Raw genomic sequence first — 22359 nt, forward strand, 5'->3', positions numbered from 1 at the left:
CAGAGTGACGCTGTCGCAAAAACACACGACACGCAACGCGACCACGAGGTTTCCACAGTTTAAAAAACATAAAAACACACATCTTTTCACTTTTAATGTATTTATTAGGTAAACAGCTCTAAAAATAAAAACAATTCCATAAAATGTATTGTCAACATCAGCAATAAACAGTCTGAACTCATGCAGAGTGTAAAATTATGTCAAAGGCCATGAGTGCAGAAGCCACATTGCTAAAAGGCCCTTTCAGTTCATTCCTCCATCATCCACCGTGACGACGCAGTCCCCCTCTGTGCCGTTAGGACTGGAGACTCCGAGCGGGTCCTGCAGCGGTCAGCACGTGACCAGCACACGTTTCCGTCTGAACGAAGCTCACCGCTTCATAGTTATTGAATGTTGGGTCGAGGTTTCAGGATCAGTTTCCCCGTCTGTGAATAGGTGCAAGCGGGGACGGCGTGAGAGAATTCAGAGAGATCCAAAGTACGGTTAAGAGAAAAGTAGGAATCGGTGAACTTACGTCATCACAGGACATGTTGTATTCTGCTAAAACTGTGCGGCAGCGAGCAGCAATACTGATGCAGCAGAGGTCAAGGATGTTCATTACATCAACACGCTGAAACAGGCTCGCATAGGCCTTCATATCGACCGCAACAAATAAAAAGGATACATGGAAGGTGCCACGACCCGTTTGTGTATCCCTGCGAAGAAGAGTGCTATTAATGTGATGCAGCTGATGGTGAAGAAAGGATGATTCCACAGGGATGACAAGAAGGAGACCTGTCCAAAACACAGAAACACCAGATCAACTGTTAGAGATTCACTGTAAACGATCTGAAAGCTAAAAACATTGGTGAGCCTCGTGACTGAAGCATGACGACTAAAAATTTAACTGAAACATAATGTTGACACTAACCAGCAATTTTATATTTCCATTGCATTCCGTTTCACTTGCTTTTCACCCACATATTCTCAAACAAATAAGAGTACTGCTGTTAAGTCCTGGGTTGATGGTGGAAACTGACCAAAACCTATTTAATAGCATTTAATGTACTCACAATTCTGGAATTAGTCGTAGGAATCCAACTTCTTGCACAATTGTTAAACAACATTTATGCAAAGTCAAGAAGCAGTTGTGAAAATAAAGAATATCATGCATGCAATGTAACAGTTCTGCTTCTCTTCCTCTGTGTTAGCTATCAGACCGAACATTTATTACACTGCAGAAATGCAGATTCATAGTTAAAAAAAAACTAAGAAAGAATGATGTGTTCCCACCAACAGGCATCTTATAGAGGCAGTGAAAGTAACAGTGAAGCCTAACTAACGGAGAAGAGAAAGCTGGGTTCAGGAATTACAATTTGAATCGCCATCGGCAAACAAAACGAGCAGAGAAATACAAAAAGCTTAAGCAGAGCAGGTAGAGAAACTTATCAAAAGGCACACTTTTTTTTTAAAAGGATTATTTTATATTATTCAGCAAAGTTACCTTCATCGTAAGGTAATCCAAGTCCCCTATCTGGGAAACCCTCCCAAAAAACATTGCCCACCCCTGGTATTTGGCATTGGGTATAAACAGTGCTGATACTGATAACAAATATACTCTAAACTGTCTCATGAAAACAATAATAATTTGGTCATTCATAGAATTTGGAACATGTAATAATTACATTTCGCCACCTTTTTAATTTTCTTTTTACTCTGCACTCACTGGAATTGTAAAAGTGTGCATTGGAAGTAAAGACATCACGCTAAAAGTCTATCTGCAAACAAAACCATATTTTCTTTAAGTGTCGCTGAGAGTGACACAGCTGTCATTGCCGTCGGCTGTAGAAAATATATAATCTGTGATTAGGTTTACCATGAAGCCAGACGTTACATAAGATGTGTTTTCTTGTTAATGCATACCTTCTGTGTGTCGGGGTCGATTAACCAGTTCCAGGCCCCGGTAGCAGTACAGACAGACACCACTATCAGAATCACTGAAAAGAGAGAGGAGCAACATCAGGTCATTTCACCAAATTACTATTACTGTTTAACGCTGTTCAACATCAGTACAAACACTTTAACTTTATTCAAATTTAGAATCCTAAAAGCATATCTGGATTAAGATATGCCTGTGATGGAGATAGTTAGTTTTGATGAAGATCAACTGACACTGGCTATGTAGACATTTCCATATTCATGGATTAATGTTACTCATCAACTTTATTACTTATTTAAAATACTTAATCAGATGTGTTTTTCTCTCCACACAAACCAGCTGAACTCAAGTGAGGAAGTTGTTTACTTCCCCACATCATCATCATCATCATCATCACATGTACTTACTTCTCCACCTGCCTGTTGCAGGCTGCAAACAGGAGACATACTCTGTCAGTCTTCTCTCAAAGGCCTTCAGGTCTACAACAGAAATAGATTTTAAACGACCGTGATTCACAGGCCACACTGCTGGATATAACGCCACAGAAATTGACCGGATTGTACGGAAGCCTGAACTACAGAGCTCAATCTATGACAGCAAGCCATCATAAACCTCAAATCCGTACACAGTGAACACGGATTCTAAATGTTCTACAATTTTACGGAAAAGGCTGAATGGGTAACACTGATGCAAGAACAACATATATTAATATAAACAGTTTTTTATTAACGAGAATACGAAGACGCATCAGACTGTGAGGCTGCTAGCTCAGCTAGCAGACAGGCTAACGGTGGTAAACTAACGTACCGTCATGTCTACGTCTGACATCACGTTTCGACACGTTTGTGCTCAACTCTCTCTCTGGCAACAACAAAAGGGATAAAAGAAAACGATTCAGCATGCTTATAAAATGTGACACGTTAAAATGCTCCGCGCTCGCATTACCTTCGGCCTGCTCCAAGGAGTTCATGTCGCTGCAGACTTGCCGACAGCCGCGGCCCACAGGATGAAGGACGGGCCCACGGACCAATCGCGATTGACTTGTGTCTCCAGCTGTAATTTGATTGGGCGAAACAGAAAAAAGGCGGAACAAATGTTGGAACCCCGACTCCCGCTCAGGTGTATTTAAACAACGGGGACTCCAGGGGGCGCTGTTGACTCCAAAACAAGATGGAAGCTTAGTCAACTTTTCTTTTGAGTATTTTCTTTTTTTAAAATGAGTAGTTTTAAGCAACGCAAGGCACACATGTTTATATAGCACCATTCCGACACAAAGTAATTCAGAGTGCTTTACAAATAAATAAAAGTAATACAGTAAAGTAAAGCAATTCAGAATATTAATCTCAAATTATTGAGATTATGAATAACATGAAAGTAAAGGGACTAAGAAAAGCATGAAAAGGAGATTAAATAAAGTAAGAGTTAAGTTAAGACAAAGGTAATAAGTAAAATCTTTGGTTTAATGAAACGTCTGGGCAAATAATAGAGTTTTAAGTCCTGATTTAAAAGAAGTGTGTGTCAGCAGTCCTCGGGTGTTTGGGAAATTTGTTCCACAGGTAAACCTGAAATGAACTAAAAGCTGTTTCACTTTATTTCTGACGGTAGCAACACTTAGTAGTAAGTAGTCAGTAAACCTCTTCTTGGGGCCATGAGGGGTCTGGATGTTTCATATTCTACTAAATCTGAGACGTATTCCAGCCAGAGACCATTCAAAGGTTTATAGACCAGAAGTAAGATTTTGAAGCTCAGGTGTAATGTGTTCCACCACAGTGTGCTGTCTAAAACATTTTTAACCGAGACCGGTAAACACATCGTTACAATAATCTAAAAATGAATGCATAAACAAGTTCCTTTGACTCTTGTTCAGTTAGAAATCATTTAATTCTTTCAATACGTTTCAGATGGAAGTAAGCTGATTTTGTTATTGTCTTAACGTGATTGTTGAATATCAAGTCTCAGTCCAAAATTACACCCAGATTTCCTTCATTTTAATGTCCCGAGTGACATGGAGTGAAGATGAGCACTGACCTTTAAGCTTTCCTCTTTGGGGCCAAAAACTATTACCTCTGTTTTGATTCTGGGTTGTAAAAAAATTCGGTTTTATAAATAACAAACAAGCAAAAAACACTGAGCACACGTTTGACCACACTGATGAATGCAAATATATTCACAATGACATAGTTGAATTGTTTAAATCACATTTATTCAAAAGTGAACTCTCAATGGCATTTGGAAAATCAAGGCAACATGGGATAATAATCATTATGAAAATAATCGTCATTATAATTTATATGAAACTTATCAATAAACTTATCATATAAAATATGAAAACAAATGATAAAGTATTAACAAAGGCTGATACATGAAAAAAATAGGATTAAATAATACTGAAAAAGTTATTAAATCTACCATCAAAGCACAAGCAATAAAAATCAAGATTTGCACTGAAGATCACATTTTTAAAAAAATCTGGAAAACTCAAAATTAAAATCCAGGCAAATGAACTTGAGTAGAGTATAACATTAAATACAGCATGCTAATTACAACCACCCTTATTAAAAGAATAGAGACAAACTGCATTTTGAGCGGTCCATGCTTTAACTGTTGACGGGGCTAGCATTTATTAGCCATGTGTGCATTGTGTATAATGTAAGTATAAGTACAGCAAGTATAACGTACTCGGACCTGTTACAGTTAAGTCGGTTATAATGAAGTGTTAACACAACATTTTTTTTTATTTCACTGCCAGATCGTGTGTTCCATACATTATGATGCATTACTTTTGCTTATGCATGGGATTTATATAGTGCTTTTCTGGACACCAGACCAGCCAATCAGAGCTGAACCTAGACAGTCTTGGTCTGAGGCGACAGCAATGATCAGTACATCAACCAGTTTTGATAAGAAGGAATTTGGAAGTACTTGTTTCTCTCATAATGTGTAACTTGCTTTCCTGCCCACCGGCTGCAGTTTGTTCTGCAGTGTCACGTTGAACTGTTCCCCCAGAACTCGCTCTAACTCATCATCTGTGATGTCCCGCATGTTAAACACGTCAACACCATCCTCAGGTTTGTAGGTGACCTCGCTGTAGGTCCAGCCAATCAGGGCCTTGAAGCCTGTGGCTGTTTGCAAAGAGCAGATGGATTTATTGGTGAACAGGGAGGTTGGATCGGTTTGGAGCTTGCGGTTTACGTCAACGAAGTTATCAGGTGTGCGCGGATTCAATGAGAAGCAGTAAATCGGTTTTGTTGGCTCCCTGTTGATAAGACCTGATTTAGCAAATTCTGGATTGAGGACCTCTGGTCTCCTTCCAGTCTTCTCCAGCACCCACATGTCCCCTTTGTCAATAAGACGAAAGATTCCCGGTGCCTGCGGTTGGTCCTTTCCAGAGACGAGCTCCAGAGGCTCCCGCACTTGTGACGACACTCCAAAACTCACGTCTGCTATATACGCCTTCCCATCAATTACGACCTTGTTGATGAGATGAGACTCGTAAGGAGCAAAGTCCTTGAGAATAAGGTTGAAAACCCTGGAGCCCAAGGTCGTCGTGTCAAAGCCCATTTCTCTCAGCACCCAGCCAAGCAGAAGGTTGTTCTCCATGCACCAACCTCCACGACAGCTCCTCACGATCTTATCAAAGATTACCTGAAGGTCTGTGCTGATTGTTTCGCCACAGTGAATGCTGAGGTTTTCAAAAGGGATTGACATGATGTGCCGTTTGTGGATCAGCGTCAGTGTTGACAGATCCAGAGCATCATAGGAGCCATGAAAACCGATCCTCTTGAAGTACTCCTCCAAATTCATCTTGGCTGAACAAAGAAAGCAACAAAACAAGGCAGTTTAATACATTATTGTCTGCGTGTGGAAAACATCGGGGTTTACACAACGTGATAATATTCAGTCAGTAACAATAAACCAGTGCAACAAACTTCTGTACTTCATTACAAATAGGAGGAGCCTTTAATGTGACTGGCCTCCTCTGGAGCTCCACCTCATCTAGTGCAGTTGTACCACTCATTTTCACGATTTATTTTCTCTTTACTCTCTTCTTTATATTTAAAACAGCTAATCAACATTAATCTTTTTTTTTCTGCTCAACTATTTTATAGTTTCACCTCATACTGTGCAGCTTCCTCTGTCTCTCAGGCTCTCTCTTGGTGAATTTGTGTCTTTTATTTGAAACTAATCAAAAAGTACCAAGTTACTAACTAGTGCTTCATCACCTGCCAGCCTCATTACATATATCATATACGAAATCATGTAATATAAAACTTGTATCTTTGTTATGATCAAGAACACAAGTTACTTAAAGGTCGTTTAAAAAACGAAAAAAAAAAAAAACACGTTTTATTTCCTGTTTTGTTTTTTAAACGAGGCAACAGGGCAATCAGTTATCTCTCATTACTGTAGTTAAAAGTAGATTTGTATGGATCACATGAGCGATCAGTAAACAAACGAAGCAGCTTCCCTCTGGACCTTCAACAAGCTCCACAAAACTAAACTTTCTATAACTTCACACCGTTCCTAACAGAGAGAACACAGCGTGTGCCTTTCCGTAACCATTGTAGAGGTTTTTCCTTTATGTTTCTCGCACGATTACATAGTTGTTGTTTTTACCTGATCTAAAGGCGCTTCCTTTCACCAAAATGCTGTCCTGCTTCAGGCATGAGGAAGTGACATGTCCTACCCCCGTGTTTTCAAAATGAAGGTCTTAAAGCGAAACGTTTCAAAAAATAAAAACCTTCTGTAACGTGTGCGTGTGTTATGTGTTTTGTGAGCGTGTACTGGGAATCTCACCCATGTAATGCTTCGTGCATGTGTATGAGGTTGTTTTTTTTTTTTTTAAAGAAAGAATAGAATTTTTTGTTAATTCCAAAGGCATTTTTTTTGTGCGTTTGTAATGTTTTGTGGTTGTGTACCAGACTCCAAATCTGCTCCAGGACATGACCAGGCATATTGAACTATTATTTACAAAGTAACCATGACTTGGTAACACATTTTGTTCAGGGTAATCATGTAGAAACATGCACGTATAAAGCTACAAAATGCAACAGTTAAAAGAGACGTGTTGTTGACAATACATTGAACTTTGCACGAGGAAGTATCATTAAACTCGGCCTTATCTTGAGATTGCAATGAGTTTCAGAATTCATTGTGAAACAATTGGCAAAGACATTGACTTTCTCAAAACTTCCACTCGACGCCACAACAACTAAAATCTTTAAAGTTAAACTGTAATGGTTGTTATGATTATTTTATCGGTCCAGCCCACACCAGGATTGGGCCATATGTGGCCCCCCTGAAATAAAACGAGTTTGGCAGGAGAAGTGGCATTGAGCAGCGATCTATATTGTTTCAAAATGAATGGGAAACTATGCATTGACATCAATTATTTGTAGGATATCCAAAGCTCAGGCTGGAAGACTGCTGAGTGTCGAACTTCAGCTTTCATACCAGCGGACAGCTCTCTCTGTTATTTCAAGCGTGACACCAAAAAAAATCTGATGTGTTGTAGATTATTTTACACAGGGAGTGAGCTGGAAGATGTTGTACAAAATCCTAGGAACAAACTCAATATTGCACAGCAGGTTTCTCTAGATTCATACTTAAAGTGATTCTTTATTTCTTTCAAACAGATGAACAATGTATGATTCCTCCTGTGGCTGAAAAGCAAGGAGTTCCTAAGCACTTCAAGACTTCTGACGAAGGTTCCAGGAGACATGAGCAGTTCAAAGCAGTGAGATTGCTTGTTACTTATTGAACCAGTAACTTTTTAACTCTGCCGCCTCAAACAGAAATGCTATCAATCAACAAATGCAACATGGAGCTGCGAGACCAGAAACTAGCTGATATATAAACAAATCCACTTGAATGGCGCCACCTCCACTCCCGGATCCCCTCTCTCTCCTGTGGCGGGGTGTGGCTTCCATAGGTCCGTGGCCTCACGCCTGTCTGGTTCAGCAAATCCTGTCAACTCTTTCAGACAGCCTGTAACAGTCAAACACACGACAGTCTGCTGAGGGCAGCGCCTTAACCCAAATTCTATACATATAACTTTCATAATAAATAACAAGGCAGTTTAAATATTTAACTTATCCTACACATCTGCAAAGACATTCTTGGCACCACTTTTTGTGGCGGATGTCCGGGAGGTTTTCCTGTATAACCAGTGCTCACCTCGTGATGTGCTGGTTATGAGTGTATATGCGAGATTAAGACGGATGAATTGTGGTTGCTGGGCACTACCACTGGTAGAAAACTGGACCCAAGATGTACTTTGAAGTGCTGGAGTACCAACATCGCAAGGGTTTCTTTGTCAGTAGTGGCAGAGTATCTGACCTGGTGCTTGTTGAACGTCTTCAATAGCAGATTCTGTGATCAATTCCATCTGCATCCTCGTGCAGCAAACTGTTGACGGTGTTAAATGCATGTTGGCACTGATCAGTTCACACAAAATCTACCTTGTGACTAAGCAGAGTAGTTAGACACACACACACACACACACACACACACACACACACACACACACACACACACTTCCACTCCTCACGAAAGGTTTTGCTGAAGTTGCTTGTTTTCTGTCATCATTTGCTCAAACTCTCAAAATAATGTTCGTCTTTTGTTGTTGCCTCTTTGTTAATTCATGTTCCTGCTTCATGTTACTGTCTAGATAGAGCTGCTCAGGCTGGTTTAATCTAGAAAATCATCTTACTGTCTAGATAGAGCTGCTCAGGCTGGTTTAATCTAGAAAATCATCTTACTGTCTAGATAGAGCTGCTCAGGCTGGTTTAATCTAGAAAATCATCTTACTGTCTAGATAGAGCTGTCAGGCTGGTTTAATCTAGAAAATCATCTTACTGTCTAGATAGAGCTGCTCAGACTGGTTTAATCTAATAACAGTTGGAAAGTATTTGGATCAGTGTGATAACTGCATATAATATATGTAGCACGAACAAGGGTATTGTATGTTACCCCCCCCCCATCTCTCTTCTCTTCTCTTCTCTTCTCTTCTCTTCTCTTCTCTTCTCTTCTCGTCTCTTCTCTTCTCTCTCTCTTTGAGCGTTCCCCCCCCGGTCATGTACAGCAGCCATGCCGACTTCTAATAAAGGCAACAACAGGAGGAGACTCCAGGTCTCTTCCTGTTGCAAGAGCAAAAACTGTTCTGACTCCGGAAGGCTCTCAATCACATCATATTGTTTGCCCTAGCTCACAAGGGGAAAAAGAAAAGAAGAAGAAAAAATAAAGAGTAGTTAAGAGGGTTAACCACTGCAGGAAACAAAAGTTATGGTAGTTATCTTCCACACCTCAGAAGTGTTGTGGAGAAAAATGAAATGATCCCAGTCTGGATCAGATGACAACACTGGATCTCCATTTTCCTGATACTTCTCAAAAAGTCAAGAGTGGCGTGGAGATGGTGAACAAAACCCAGGAGACAGGTAGAGCTAGATGCAATAGAGTTTATTCACACGAAGACAAATGAGATGAATCAGCATCTGGATCAAGACTGCCTGCTGTGCCAAACCTTCAATTACTTAATTCTATCAAACCATGAGTATATTTTTATTGCATTCATTGACAAAAGAGAAAAAAAAAACCACAGATAGTTTCCCAACTCATGAATGAAAGGGAGCAGAAGGAAGAATGAACTGAGGCAACCATCCCTTTTCTGTCCCCCAATCAGTTTACAACAAGAACACAAATATACAACAAACATAATGACTATCAAGTCAGCAGACCTGCATCGCCACTCTCACTCACAGAATTTTTCAATCATGACAACAAAAAGTATTATAATAATATTTGAATAATATGCGGGTGTTAATCACTTTTTAAAATCTGGCATGTGGGTTTGATTTGTTTGATTGTTCCATTGATTGATCCCTTTTATGTCAAAGCAGCGTTCCAGTAATCTAAACACGTGTGCTTTTTCTTTTTGCAAATCTGTTCTCGACAGTTTACCGGTAAAGTTTGTTCATGAGATATGTACATCATTTGCAGAATCATATAATCTACTGGGTCATGACATTTAAACAAGTTGAACTGAATGAATAACCGGTTTGTTGGATCTCTATATTATTTTCTACTGATTATTCTTTTGACTGTTTTCTGTAAAATAAAGATCGACTGGATGTTTGTTTTACAGGCAGTTCCCCAAAACGTCTCTACAGTAAGTCAGATATGGAACAATGAGAGAATTATATAACATATACAATACTTTATCGAACAAATCTTTTACTTGGAATAATACAGCAATTGTTTTTTATATTTTTTACTGCCATCTAATTATTGTGTGATTTCCAGTTCAATACCTCATCAATCACGGCACCCAAAAACTTAGTTTACCATCACTCTATTAACTTTAAATTGATCAATTGTTTTCCCCAGATTAAGTGATCATTTATTAATATCAAACCATGTTTTTATTTATTTTTTATTATTTTTTTGACCACATCCAACACTTCTTCAATCTTCCCCCAGATTAAAATAAAGCGACAACACATTTGAGCGACTTAGATAAAGAAATCAAAGTCATAAATATATAAGATAAATAGTTTTGATCCAAGGACCAACCCCAGAGGTACACCACGACTCGGATTTGACACAGAAATCCACTGATGTGTCACGCCACTGATACTCAGCTTCTTTCACAGTACAGTGTCATTAAATGCGTTCAACACCCAGAAGAACATTCTCTAAAATTCTGTCTGATATGAAAGCATCACTGATTATAATAATGAGCACATAGACGACAGAGAATGAGAACAGGAGAGCAAATCTCTTTGTTATCAAGGAATAATATCACTGCTGTGTGTTTCTGAATTGATTTATTTTCTCCGTACCAAATTTCACCATCTGTTTACTTTGATTTAATACATTTAACTTGCTCTGTCATTTCTGAATTTCTAAATTTAACAATCCGATTTCTGAATTTAGGGAATGTAAGAGTTTCTAATATATCGGCTATGAGACAAGCGATGTTCAGAGAGTTAAGCAACTTTTCCTGTTCACCGGCTGCAGTTTGTTCTGCAGGGTCACTTTGAACTCGTCTCTCAGAACTCGCTCTATCTCGTCATTTGTGACTTTCCTCATGTTAAACACATCGACGCCCTCCTCTGGCTTGTAGGTGACCTCGCTGTAGGTCCAGCCAATCAGGGCCTTGAATCCCATGGCTGTTTGCAGAGAGCAGATGGATTTTCTGTTGAACAGAGATGACGGATCTGTTTGGAGTTGGTGGTTTGTCCCCATGAAATCCTCCGCACTCCGAGGATCCACCGTGAAGCAGTAGATCTGCTGCGTTTCTGTCTTGTTGATCAGACTTGTGTGAGCAAATTGTGGATTAGGAATGTTTGGTTTCCTCGACATCTTCTCCAGCATCCACACGCCGCTCTTTTCTACGAAACGGAAGGTTCCTGGTAACTGAACCTGGTCTTTTCCAGAGACGAGCTCCAGCGGCTCCCACATTTGTTGTGACAACCCGAAACTCACGTCTGCTACATAAGCCACTCCATCAATGTCCACCTTGTTGAAGATATGCTCCTCGGCATCGCTGTAGCCCTTGAGGGGATTTAGAAAGATCCTGCTGCCCAAAGTTGTTGAGGTATAGCCCATTTCTCTCAGCACCCAGGCGAACAGAACGTTGTTCTCCATGCACCAACCTCCTCGACGGCTCCTCACGAGCTTATCAAAGATTACCTGAAGGTCCATCGTGAGAGTCTCACCGCAGTGCATGCCGAGGTTGTCAAACGGGATTGACATGACGTGCCGTTTGTGGATCAGTTTTAGAGTCGCCAGGTCCGGTGTGTCATATGAACCATGGAAGCCGATTCTTTCAAAGTACTCCCCCAAATTCATCCTGTGTGTAAAAGGGAAGTCACAGTGAGATGCCGCCACATTAAAGGCTTACTTCTGTCTCAAAAGTAACTCTGCACCTGCAGGTGTGGGAATGTTGGGTCACACACACAGACAAACGTTTGACACAGCTAAAACAACCCGACCGGAACACCAATGGGTGTAACATGTCTTCAGCAATTTGGAAGAAAAATGTCATCAGGGTGATTTTATGCTTAATCAGAAAAGTCAAGAAATATGAAGCAAAAAAAAAAAAGTCTACTATTACTTTATGAATGATAAAATTAACTGAGGGGATAATAGAAGGATTAACCCAGTGGTTTTGTGCGAGGCTCGCTTCATTCCACTATGAGCTCATTTTAAAGGAGACATATCATGCTTTTAAATCCTTCCTTTTTACATATAAATCATACAGTTGTGGTCTATACAACGCGAAACTGCAATGCTTGGGTCTGAATTCCTCATTATTAGAGCTCCACGGGCCCCTTTTCAACCCCTTTTCTGATGCGCTTCTGAGAGCAACTCGTTTTGGGGCGGTCTCTTCAAATGCAAATGAGACACTTCATACCCCGCCTCCTCTCCAGGTTGCAGAGGTCACACTCGGTTCAACGTCACCCTGTTCGGCCATCTTTGTAGTTTGATAGAACAGATACAATTATCTAGCGGCGCAGAAACTTTATATTCACACATTATTTACAAAATGTCAACAACGGAAGATTTGTCCATCCAGCCATACATGTTGGAGCCAGAGTCGGACCCGGCGGAGCGAGATGAAAATGACGATGATGCACCTTCAGAACAACGTCTTCATATGGATGTAACGCAATGGTGTGTTACTATATTTACACTAACTTCTCCATCCATGCCCACTACTACAATACTGCCTGTATTACAACGACTATTTAACACAGAAGTTACATTCTAATCTAAAACGAGCACACAGCGCTAACATATGAAGACGGTGCAACTGCTAATGCTAACAAAACAATGACAGGGACGTCTTATCATCACACTTTTTAGCGTTATATACAGCTTACCGAAGTGCTCTGTTCGTCGTCTCCATAGATAGAAGGAACTGACCGCTCAATCAGACCAAGTCTTTCGGCAAATCCTTCTTTATACTGGCGGAGGTTGCTGAAGCAGTCGTCCTTAAAGTGATTCGCGCACACAAAAATGACCTTACCCACAGATGTGGGTACATTTCTGTGAAAAATAAAACTCAACCAGGCACTTCGAAAAGGTTCTGATGCTGGAAGACGGTGTAACGAAGCTTGTGGGTTACTACATCCAACAACCGAACATTTCGACTTATCCTCTCGTAACTTCGGTTGGACTACAAAATCGCAGCGAGAAACAAAAATGGCGGATTGCTCGAAACGTCGATGTCCTAATTTGGCAGTTCCGCTGAGAATACTGTGACGTCATTGTTCAAAAAACGTAATAGAGAATAGAAAAATCGAAACCGATCGCAAAATATGACCAAAACAGAATATAAAGATATCAACGGAGCACCTGAAGAGACTACTTTGAACTTTTCTGTACTTCTAAACACTCTAAATATACACCAAAATGCATTTAAGGGCTAAAAAAGTGGATTTAGCATGATATGTCCCCTTTAATGCCCAGCTTTGGCCAGTAGTTTGTTCTCACACAGGTACAATGTGGAAAGATTTTTCCCCCCTGTTTTTGAAGGTTATTGTGGCATGCAAGTGATAGATTTGGGCAAGATCGGTCCCCATCCACCTCTGGAAAAATGCAGATTCTATCTCGCAGTTCAAATAGTTTTTTTCCCCTCTTGACGGTCAGTGGTATGGCTGGAACTCTTTGTAAATTAAAAAAAAGAAAGAAAAAAAAGGCAACAAATAGCGCAGGAAACTTTGACAAGTTGTGACTTTATGAATTTCAGTGTTGTGATCACGTCGGTCCTCGCATCATTCAGCTCGAGGTTCAGGATTTGACGCGTCACGAGCCCCTGTGCCTTGTGTGTGTATGTGTACAGATAACGTGAGCGCGATCAGACCAGGACAGAAACTCACAAAATCGGTTTAAAAAAATGAAAATGTGAAAAGTTAGTTTCTTTTACGTTTTCAAACACGCCCGTGCGCGTTAGTAAACCTTATGCAACACTTGGCCTCGTGGATGAAAATGTATTTATTTTTTTAAAAAAAGGAAAAAAGACAAAAAAGTTGTATTGTGATAGTTAGTGTGTCGTTCAATGTCTGGTCGCATCCTGAACTCAGTCATCTTGAAGAGGGTTTCAGAGACTCACCTTGTGGATGACATGTGCCCCGCAGTACGGAGGTATCAACGGATGCAGAGCTTTTCCTGCGCACAGCTGAGCAGAATAAAGGACAGCCTCCAGGACGCGCAATTTAAGGAATTCTATTATGCAAAGGAGTAATGGGAGGGATGAAGAGAAGACTAAAAGTTCCCAGATTAAATTTTTTTTACTTTAATGTGTCATTTTTGGAATTAGATACATATATTTGTCATCAAATTATTCAAATACAAATTCATATGTTAAAAAAAAACAAAAAACCTTTATGTAATTATTTCACCATTTGATTAATTGTTTCATGGTCTGTTGTTTCAGTGCTTCATGAATTCATCTGATCATGATCCACTGCTGTGGCTCAGATCAGCAACTGTAAATAAAGTAGTTGAAAATTGCTCAAACTTAATCAGTTGTAGTAAAATGCAACATGTATCAAATGCAGGACAAATATGAATCCAGCAGCTATCGGTAAAATACTGATAAGGGCACACAATGAGCATGTGGCGGCTTCCCAAACCAACTTTTTAGCCACTGAGTATGAGGTTGGGTCCTCAGGTTGGCAGATTTGTGACTGCGTCAGGAGGCTGTGGTAACATATAGGCTGAGATCTAAAGGTGCTTCTGGTGCATTTATTAATAACAAACCACACAGAGTTATCACACCGCAGCAAAGATGGATGAATGGAGAAATGAAAACCAGCGGACTAAACGGGTTAAAGGGTGATGAATGAAAGAATGGGTAGTGGTCAACAAAAATGATGGCTACTACCCAACCCCGACTCTCTCATCTCTGTCACAGGTGAGTGTGCACTTCCACACGTGAACACGTCTAATTCCACATGAAACCCTGCTTATGTCCTTTTATCTGACGTCAATTGTGGTTGTATTTACCACCTGTAACCACAAGAGGACGACACTACTGAAGTGGTGTTGTTACACTATTTTTCGAGTGAAAAAATAACAATTTACTTCATGGCTGTCGCAATAGAGAGTATTGTATTAAATGAATAAAACTTTCAAGTACTACTATATTTGAAAACAGCTATTTACCAGTCCAGCTGGCCAGTGGCCAAATGTCACCATTATTTACCTGTATCCATCACAAGCTTCATCACAGGCACACGCTCAAGATAAATACTAATGATTGCTTGGACTGTATCAAACTTGCTTGCATTAAGGTTATCCTACTTCAATAGCCCAGGAGATACTGTAAATAAAGATTCAGAACTCACTTAAATCTAATCAGATTAATAAATGCCCCTATTTAGTCCCCAAAAATATGTTTGTTCACTTTTCCTCCACATTACAACCCCTATTCCTCTGCAGTTGTCTTAACATGTGAATAAAGTGTCACAGATCATCATTTATGGTGAACAAAAAACAACAAAAACAATTTGCACAGGTCCGGGCAAAAGTAAATTTTAATAAAAAAAAGTAAATTTTTTATTTTACTTCTATTTGGGCCCATGTTGTTGCGTTCCAAGGTCCCAGTGTCGAAAATAAATATATCTCTCATCAGGTTGGACTGAATCCGCAGACATCCGATTGACTTCTTTCCTTATTGTTCATCCTACAGACTCCGCAGCTCCCCCACATCATTAAACAAGTCTGCTAAAACGCAAGAGGAGGTAACAGAATCTGTGGTATTTCTTGAAACAAGGTGGCTTCATTTTCTAAAGGTGGAAGTGGCGATCACCGAGGTCATCGCTTAAGTTTTACTGACGATTTATAAAAGCAACCGTTATGTCCACTGAATATTGTGAACTTAGTCTGACATGTTGGGTAGGTAGGGATAGTGTGTGTGTGTGTGTGTGTGTGTGTGTGTGTGTGTGTGTGTGTGTGTGTGTGTGTGTGTGTGTGTGTGTGTTCTGAGGATCTCCAGTAAAATGCTGCTAAAATAGATTAAAAAAACAGCTGGAATTTATAAAATACATTCAGTCTCTTTCACACTATCGGCGGGAGAATGTGTTCTTGAACGCTTTGATAGGTTTGGCCATCATCGGAGCGATTTCTGCACGACAAACAACACAGGACATAAAAAAAGACGGAGACATTTTAAGATCTGACCAAAGCAGGGAATGTTTATTCAGACAAGGTAAACTTTCATTGCTCCGAACAGAACTACAAAACTACTCCTACTCTCATTAATACTGATATAACTACTGCTTGGTTTAAGTATATGATATACTTAAACCAATATCCATATACATAAACATACAAATCCATATAGATATATTTACACCCTTTGATTTTATAAATAAATCATCGCTTATGAACACATTCATAGAAAATAGATAATCTATATTTAAGTATACTCACACATTTATAAACATAGACACACATGTACTAACCTCATATATTTAATTAACATGCCTGAAAAAGAGTAAGAAGTAAAACTGATCAAATTCTACCCCTTATCTAGTATATTATATGGTTCCACCTATGAATATCTTTCTGCATTAAAAATGTAGTATTAAATATGTAGTAAGAAAGCTGTGTAATATGACACACACACACACACACACACACACACACACACACACACACACACACACACACACACACACACACACACACACACACACACTTCCATGTATAAACACATGCATACAGTACATGCATCTGTTTTATCCAGTGAACTTGGACAAAGCGATATAGAAGATGGATGGACAGAAAAGTGTGGCTGTTACAAATTCAGTAAATGTCCAAAAACGATATCAGTTTCAGATGGAACTTCGCTGAAGATGTGACGTGATGCGTCTGTTGTTATTAGTAAAGTTGCAGTTTACTGGACACACTTCCACTGATCCACAGGACGACCTGCCCGTCGTTGAGAGTTAACTGTCCAGTCTTTTTGTTTGTTTTGTTAAAAAGCATTGTTTTGTATATGCAATTCACAAAGAAGTTGTACATTTGTATGAATACGTATATAACTCTCAAATCTTAGTGAAGATGTTTGTTGAGTGAAAGTTAATCTTATTTAAAGGTACTGGGGACCCAGACACGTTACACACAATGATTCCTGAATATACAAGTACTGAAGTGTCCGCACATCATTGAATTTCCAAGTGAATAAAAAAAAGATCTAATATTTTATCATGGCCTTGATTTAACAATACTTTTCTCTTCCTGACTGTGTCAGAATCACAATAAAAGGTGTTTGGTGGATTTAATGAGACATGTGTGGTCATCACCTCGGCAGTGAGCTTAAGATTAATGCTTAATGTTTAATATTTGATATAATGTAGCAGAAACCCACAGTCATAACACCATCATCTTATGAAATGAGGCCCATGAGGATGTACTGTACCGAGTGTCTTGGAAAATATAATTGTGATTTTTGTATGATTTGTTATTTAGAGAAGTCAATGTATATTCAAATTTGTAAATTGATTATTTATCTTTTGTATATATGTGTATTTTATATATTTCTGACATATTTGAAATGAATTAATAAAAAGATAAAAAAAGAACTTGTGTGTGAAAAGTGAAGAGAAGCTTGCTTGAGCTCCATGAACCAGTTGAAAAGCCGTTCCACAGAGCTTCTTCCAGAAGTGGTGGATTAGATGAAATTGGACTTGATGTTGCAGCGTGAAGCAGCAGCAGCTTTTGCTTCCCTTGCTACTGATCTCCCTCCCCTCTCCCGTCATGACTATGAAACACTGCAAAGGTCTCAAGAAAAACGTGTTTCTCCCCCTAAGTTACTTCACCATGGAGGAAATGGCAGGTGGAGGGGTGGGTGGTGTATGTGGACATGAACCTGAAGTAGAAAACATGACAGCAGCCAAGGTGCATTTGAATGTATAACAGTAGAACCGTATATGGAAAAGAAAAAGAAGGGAATTGCAAGCTGCATCTACATAGAACACCAGGCTCTAACTTAGAAATGTTCAGGGAGCGTCTCGAGGAAATGTGTTCAACTTCAACACGAAAGGTCTTGTTTATCTGGGAGGATTTTAACGTTGATCTGCTGAACCCAAATAATCAAAAACCAACAAAAGGAATTTATCGACGCAGCATACAGTCTGATCCTTTATCCTAAAATCACCAGAACCAATAGAATCCCTTCTTATCACGAAGCATTACCAGATAACAGATTAACAAATCTGATAAACAATAAGTAGAGAATTAATTAATTATATCAGCAATCGTCTATCAGGTTTTATAATATAATACAGCTGCTACAGGAAAGAGGAATGATTAAAGGAGAACAAGTCAAAGTAGTTATTGATTTTCTATCTGTGTTTTAAAAGAACATAAATATTTCTGTGAAACATTATTTGACATGCATTGAACATTTACTGCACAAGTTCACATTCAGATTTGCACATTTTCAAATTTTGTCCACAATTTCACATCATTTGATTCAGTGGCACAAATATGTTTTACACCAAATAAACTACAACAACAGGAGCAACAATGTGAGTGTCAATCTTTTGTATTTGACGCTTGTAAAATAGGATTTGTACGCGTGGAATTAAGAATTTGTGAACAGGTAAGTGTTGTGATGCGTTTGTGGGGAGAAAGAAAACAGAGATTTACTGATACACATACAACACTCACGCTACACAACGACAACTTCCACTGTGCTCACACCTTTTTCACCAGTAATACTAAACTCTTGTTAGTGGCAGCAGACAACTACCCAGAACTGATGGAGAAACACTGACGACTCCAGTCTGAGAATATACAAGTTGACTGTGAGACTGAGGCCCCGTTTACACGACAACGGATTCGAGTGTATCCGCAAAACTTTCTTCACTTTTGGGGGGTCCGTTTACACGGCACCAGTGTCTGGATGCACTGTATCCGCAAAGTTTTTAATCCGGCTCCCAAGGTGGAAAGATTCTTTCACGGCGCAAATCCCTCCTGCAGAGACTGATGGAGGCTACAGAGCCTGCTACTGCGCATGCTCATCTCTCCCCCTCCCTCCTGCTCATTCAGTTGTAAACAAACATGGCGACCCCGTAGTAGTACGACCCGTAGTGGTACGACCCGCGGTCCATATTCTAGTTTTATCGTCCAGATCAGTAGTTTAATAGTTGAGACTCACCCTGATATCATCTGATGTGTCATCAGTCCATGCGGATGTCGGGTTCTCTCATTTTCTTCACGTTTATAGTGTTTTGTTCTCTGCATACACGTCTGTGTAGTTTCATTACAAAATCAAGCAACAGCGCCCTCCAGTGGCCCGGCATACTAACTACATCGTTGTCTCTGTGTCCGCTGCTGCAGTGTAAACACCCCCACTTTTTGTTTGCGGATTAGGTGTTGTCATGTGAAACATTGTCGTGTAAACAGGGCCTCACAGGCTTTCCTGCTACATGTGCATTTTCGCATACAGTGAAAATCAACTTATAAAAGTATAAACTTTGAAAATTTGGTCAAAACTGTTACATAATTAAATAACTTTTTATCTTCAAATACTTTTTGAGATGGAGTAAATTAAGTACAGGTTCAGAAATTGAATAATTACAAGCCAGAAACACTTATATTGTTTAAAAACAGATCATTACTTACAACTTAGCAAAGTCAGTAGGTATGATTTAGAATGGAATGAAACAGTAAATGGAAATAATGTGACTTGACTTGACTTGCCCAAGAAAAAATGACTTGTGACTTATTTGAGACTTACACATGTGTGAGTTGTTCCCATGTCTGGTCAGTTGTGATTGGCTCCTGAACAGGATAAAGTGGGAAAGAAGACGAATGGATGAATGGATGGATGATGGATGGATGATCAAGAGAAGGAAGCAAAGGATAAATCAGGGTGCAGCATTGTCTTGAAGGTTTTTTATTTTTTTAATATATCAACATTCTTGATGAACACAGAAATTAAGTACTCTGTGATATTATACAAAACAACATATCTGACTATATATCCATATCCTTATATCTGAACCAAACTAGCATTTTCTTAAAAGATTTCTCAAAAGACAAACACTTGTGTGGCAAAAGACCGTGAATACCCAAAGAATGATCAAAACTTGTGATATTCTCAAACAATTGAGTTGGAAAAAAAATATGACACGCAACAATTTGTTTATACATAAATATTAATATTTTTCAAACAGGGTGATAACTTTGGATTGTCCTCACTTCCCAGTCAGAGTTAAGGAGCGTCTCCGCGCATGCGCAGTGCGCTGGGACGGGCAGGGAACGTTCTGGTTGCCGTGGAGTCTCGCGAGACGTCCTCTGTGCTGCCACAAAGCAGAAGCAACGACTGGAGCAAGAGGAAGGGAGCCAGCGGCCCTGAGGCTGAACTCTTTTGGATTCCGAGGGAAAGAAGCGTTGGCTGCTAAAATGACCAGTGGGTATCGACATATATTTGGACTGTAAGGCATTCATGTACTTTATCTGCTTGCATGTGGTCCGTATCTGTTACTGCCACTCGCTGGCCTCGGCCGCCAAGGGTGCCGTCTATTTGCTGGAGTGCGCCGGGATATATTTACTGTGATTTACAACAACATTCCGCGTTTAGAAGTCACACACGTTGTAAGCTCCGCGGATGTTGGGCTTTGTGTAAAACGATGGAGACTTGAGAGTGTGTCTTGTGGATGTATATTGTGTGTTTAGACTGCGTGCCACGTACGACAGTCGAGACGTCGCGAGCAGCAGTAGGTGTGTTGTCCAGGGGACCCAGGAACCTGGATAGTTGAGTGTACAGTGTTGTCCAGGGGACCCCGGAACCTGGATAGTTGAGTGTAAACGCTGTTTGTTTACCAGCGGCAGTCCGTTCTGCCTCATCATTCCCCCCACAGTGTTTATATCTACTCAACTGGAGGCTCGGGGCTCTCGGGGCGGAAGATGCTCTGCTGCTGTTGTGGACGTGAAGCTTCTCCACAGCGCCCCTCTGCCACGTCGGCTGTTTCAGCTTCACACCATCTCCTTCCTTTGTAGCTCGAGCTGTACCTCAAACTGTGTTTCCTTCATCATCCATGCGATGTGTTCAAGCTGCGATCGCTTCTTGTGACTGTGTTGCAGTGGTGATCTGATACCAAGTAAATACACGGCCAGTATAGTCGATACCCATCTTTTTTTTTTTAATATCCAAGGTTAATGCATCATCCAATGGCTAAATCTGGACGAACTTCCATGACCTTTGAGTGTTTTTTATGATTTGGTTTATTAATTAGTTAACCCTACAACCGAATTTGGTAAAGGTTTATAGATATATTATATTTTCATAATAAAGCAAATCTTTCAAACAACAAGAACAAAACAATTCTCTCCCATGCCTTGTGATGTCTGGACTTTTTTATTGTTAGATAAACAAAGTGTACAAGGCCATCACTCCAGAACAAATTAGAACAAAATATTATTTCAATCTGCACTGGTATCATTCGATGTCGATGCCAATGTAGGTCTAGATATTATCCATATTTGGATCGACCCATCCGCCACTGCTGTGTTGCATAAGACGGGCGTGTTGAGGTGCAGCTGACATACTTGATGTTTGTGTCACTGAGGTCGCTTTTGTTCACCTGCACTGTGGACGTTTTGTTTGTCTGACTCTCAGGAGGAAACCAGCGGGAGCTTGCCCGTCAGAAGAACGCCAAGAAGCAGAATGAGCAAGGTAAAGGGAAGAAGAGCGGGGATGGGCTGTCGGCTGCCGCCCGCAAGCAGAGGTAAACAACAGTCTGCGGCAGGTCCGAGAAATGTGGCGAGCTCAGATTTAGCCTCTCAACTTGCCTCAGTGCTTCTTTGTAAACACAATTTTGCCCGTTTCAGGCGAGTTTCCCCTCACGGGTCTTTCTCCTCTTCCCTAGGGATGCCGAGATAATGCAACAGAAGCAGAAAAAGGCTGACGGAGGGCCTGATGGAGGGGCCGACGGAGGGGCCGACGGAGGAGCCGACGGGGGCAGCGACGGTGGGAAAGCTGCCCCAAAACCCAAGTAACGGACAAGAGACGGAGATTTAATTCAGCTCGGTGTTTTCGAGAACATCCCATGTTCAACATTCTTCCTGATATTTAAGAAAAAAGGGGTCTGTCATTTTTGTCTTAGATTCAAGAATCCTGGATCCTCCATTCTTCCCGATGGCAAATGACATTGCTTGTTGGATTTGTTCTTTTACACAGTGAAATTATTGTCTGGGCAAGTTAGTGGCTGTCCCACGCTGGTGCTGCATGCAGAGGAGCGCCGGCGGATGATGAACAATTCTTGATTGAAAGCATCCGCGTAAACAATTGTGTATTTTTGTACAAAAATGTCCCCTGCTGGTTTCAAATAAAGTGTATCTTTTTAGTTCATGCTTGCTGAAGTTATTTCAAATGTTTGTTCGGAGACGGTTTTAATCCCGACAGTCACATTCAGTAG

General features: G+C 40.2%; 4 protein-coding genes across 6 annotated transcripts; 1 reads left to right on the forward strand and 3 right to left on the reverse strand.

Moving 5' to 3' along the window:
* Positions 1-87: 87 nt before the first annotated feature.
* Positions 88-2942, reverse strand: cnep1r1 (CTD nuclear envelope phosphatase 1 regulatory subunit 1). Of its 3 annotated transcripts, XM_080458557.1 has the most exons (7): positions 2864-2942; positions 2726-2779; positions 2326-2397; positions 1903-1976; positions 665-774; positions 515-569; positions 88-425 (listed from the first exon to the last, which is right to left on the reverse strand). In XM_080458557.1, the coding sequence occupies exons 1-7, from the start codon at positions 2886-2888 to the stop codon at positions 384-386; spliced, it is 432 nt and encodes a 143-aa protein (XP_080314683.1). In that variant the 5' UTR covers positions 2889-2942; the 3' UTR covers positions 88-383. The 3 variants fall into 3 exon arrangements, with proteins under 3 accessions (XP_080314683.1, XP_080314684.1, XP_080314682.1); XM_080458558.1 differs by lacking the exon at positions 2726-2779 and having other exon boundaries at positions 2864-2924; XM_080458556.1 differs by having other exon boundaries at positions 2726-2912.
* A 1159-nt stretch (positions 2943-4101) lies between these two features.
* LOC308126371 (arylamine N-acetyltransferase, pineal gland isozyme NAT-10-like) lies at positions 4102-6590 on the reverse strand. Its single transcript, XM_080490714.1, has 2 exons — positions 6536-6590; positions 4102-5727 (listed from the first exon to the last, which is right to left on the reverse strand). Exon 2 carries the CDS (start codon positions 5720-5722, stop codon positions 4850-4852), a length of 873 nt encoding a protein of 290 aa, XP_080346840.1. The 5' UTR covers positions 5723-5727; positions 6536-6590; the 3' UTR covers positions 4102-4849.
* Positions 6591-10897: 4307 nt separating this feature from the next.
* Positions 10898-11770, reverse strand: LOC308106540 (arylamine N-acetyltransferase, pineal gland isozyme NAT-10-like; the record flags this gene model as incomplete). Its single annotated transcript, XM_080458350.1, has 1 exon — positions 10898-11770. The coding sequence occupies one exon, from the start codon at positions 11768-11770 to the stop codon at positions 10898-10900; it is 873 nt and encodes a 290-aa protein (XP_080314476.1).
* An 8462-nt stretch (positions 11771-20232) lies between these two features.
* On the forward strand, positions 20233-22292 carry LOC308106868 (small EDRK-rich factor 2-like). The gene is made up of 3 exons (XM_080458877.1): positions 20233-20351; positions 21561-21669; positions 21811-22292. The coding sequence occupies exons 1-3, from the start codon at positions 20345-20347 to the stop codon at positions 21938-21940; spliced, it is 246 nt and encodes an 81-aa protein (XP_080315003.1). The 5' UTR covers positions 20233-20344; the 3' UTR covers positions 21941-22292.
* Positions 22293-22359: the final 67 nt, after the last annotated feature.

This window comes from Lipophrys pholis (assembly GCF_963383615.2).
Source record: "Lipophrys pholis genome assembly, chromosome: 2".
In the NCBI taxonomy this organism is placed as follows: domain Eukaryota; kingdom Metazoa; phylum Chordata; class Actinopteri; order Blenniiformes; family Blenniidae; genus Lipophrys; species Lipophrys pholis.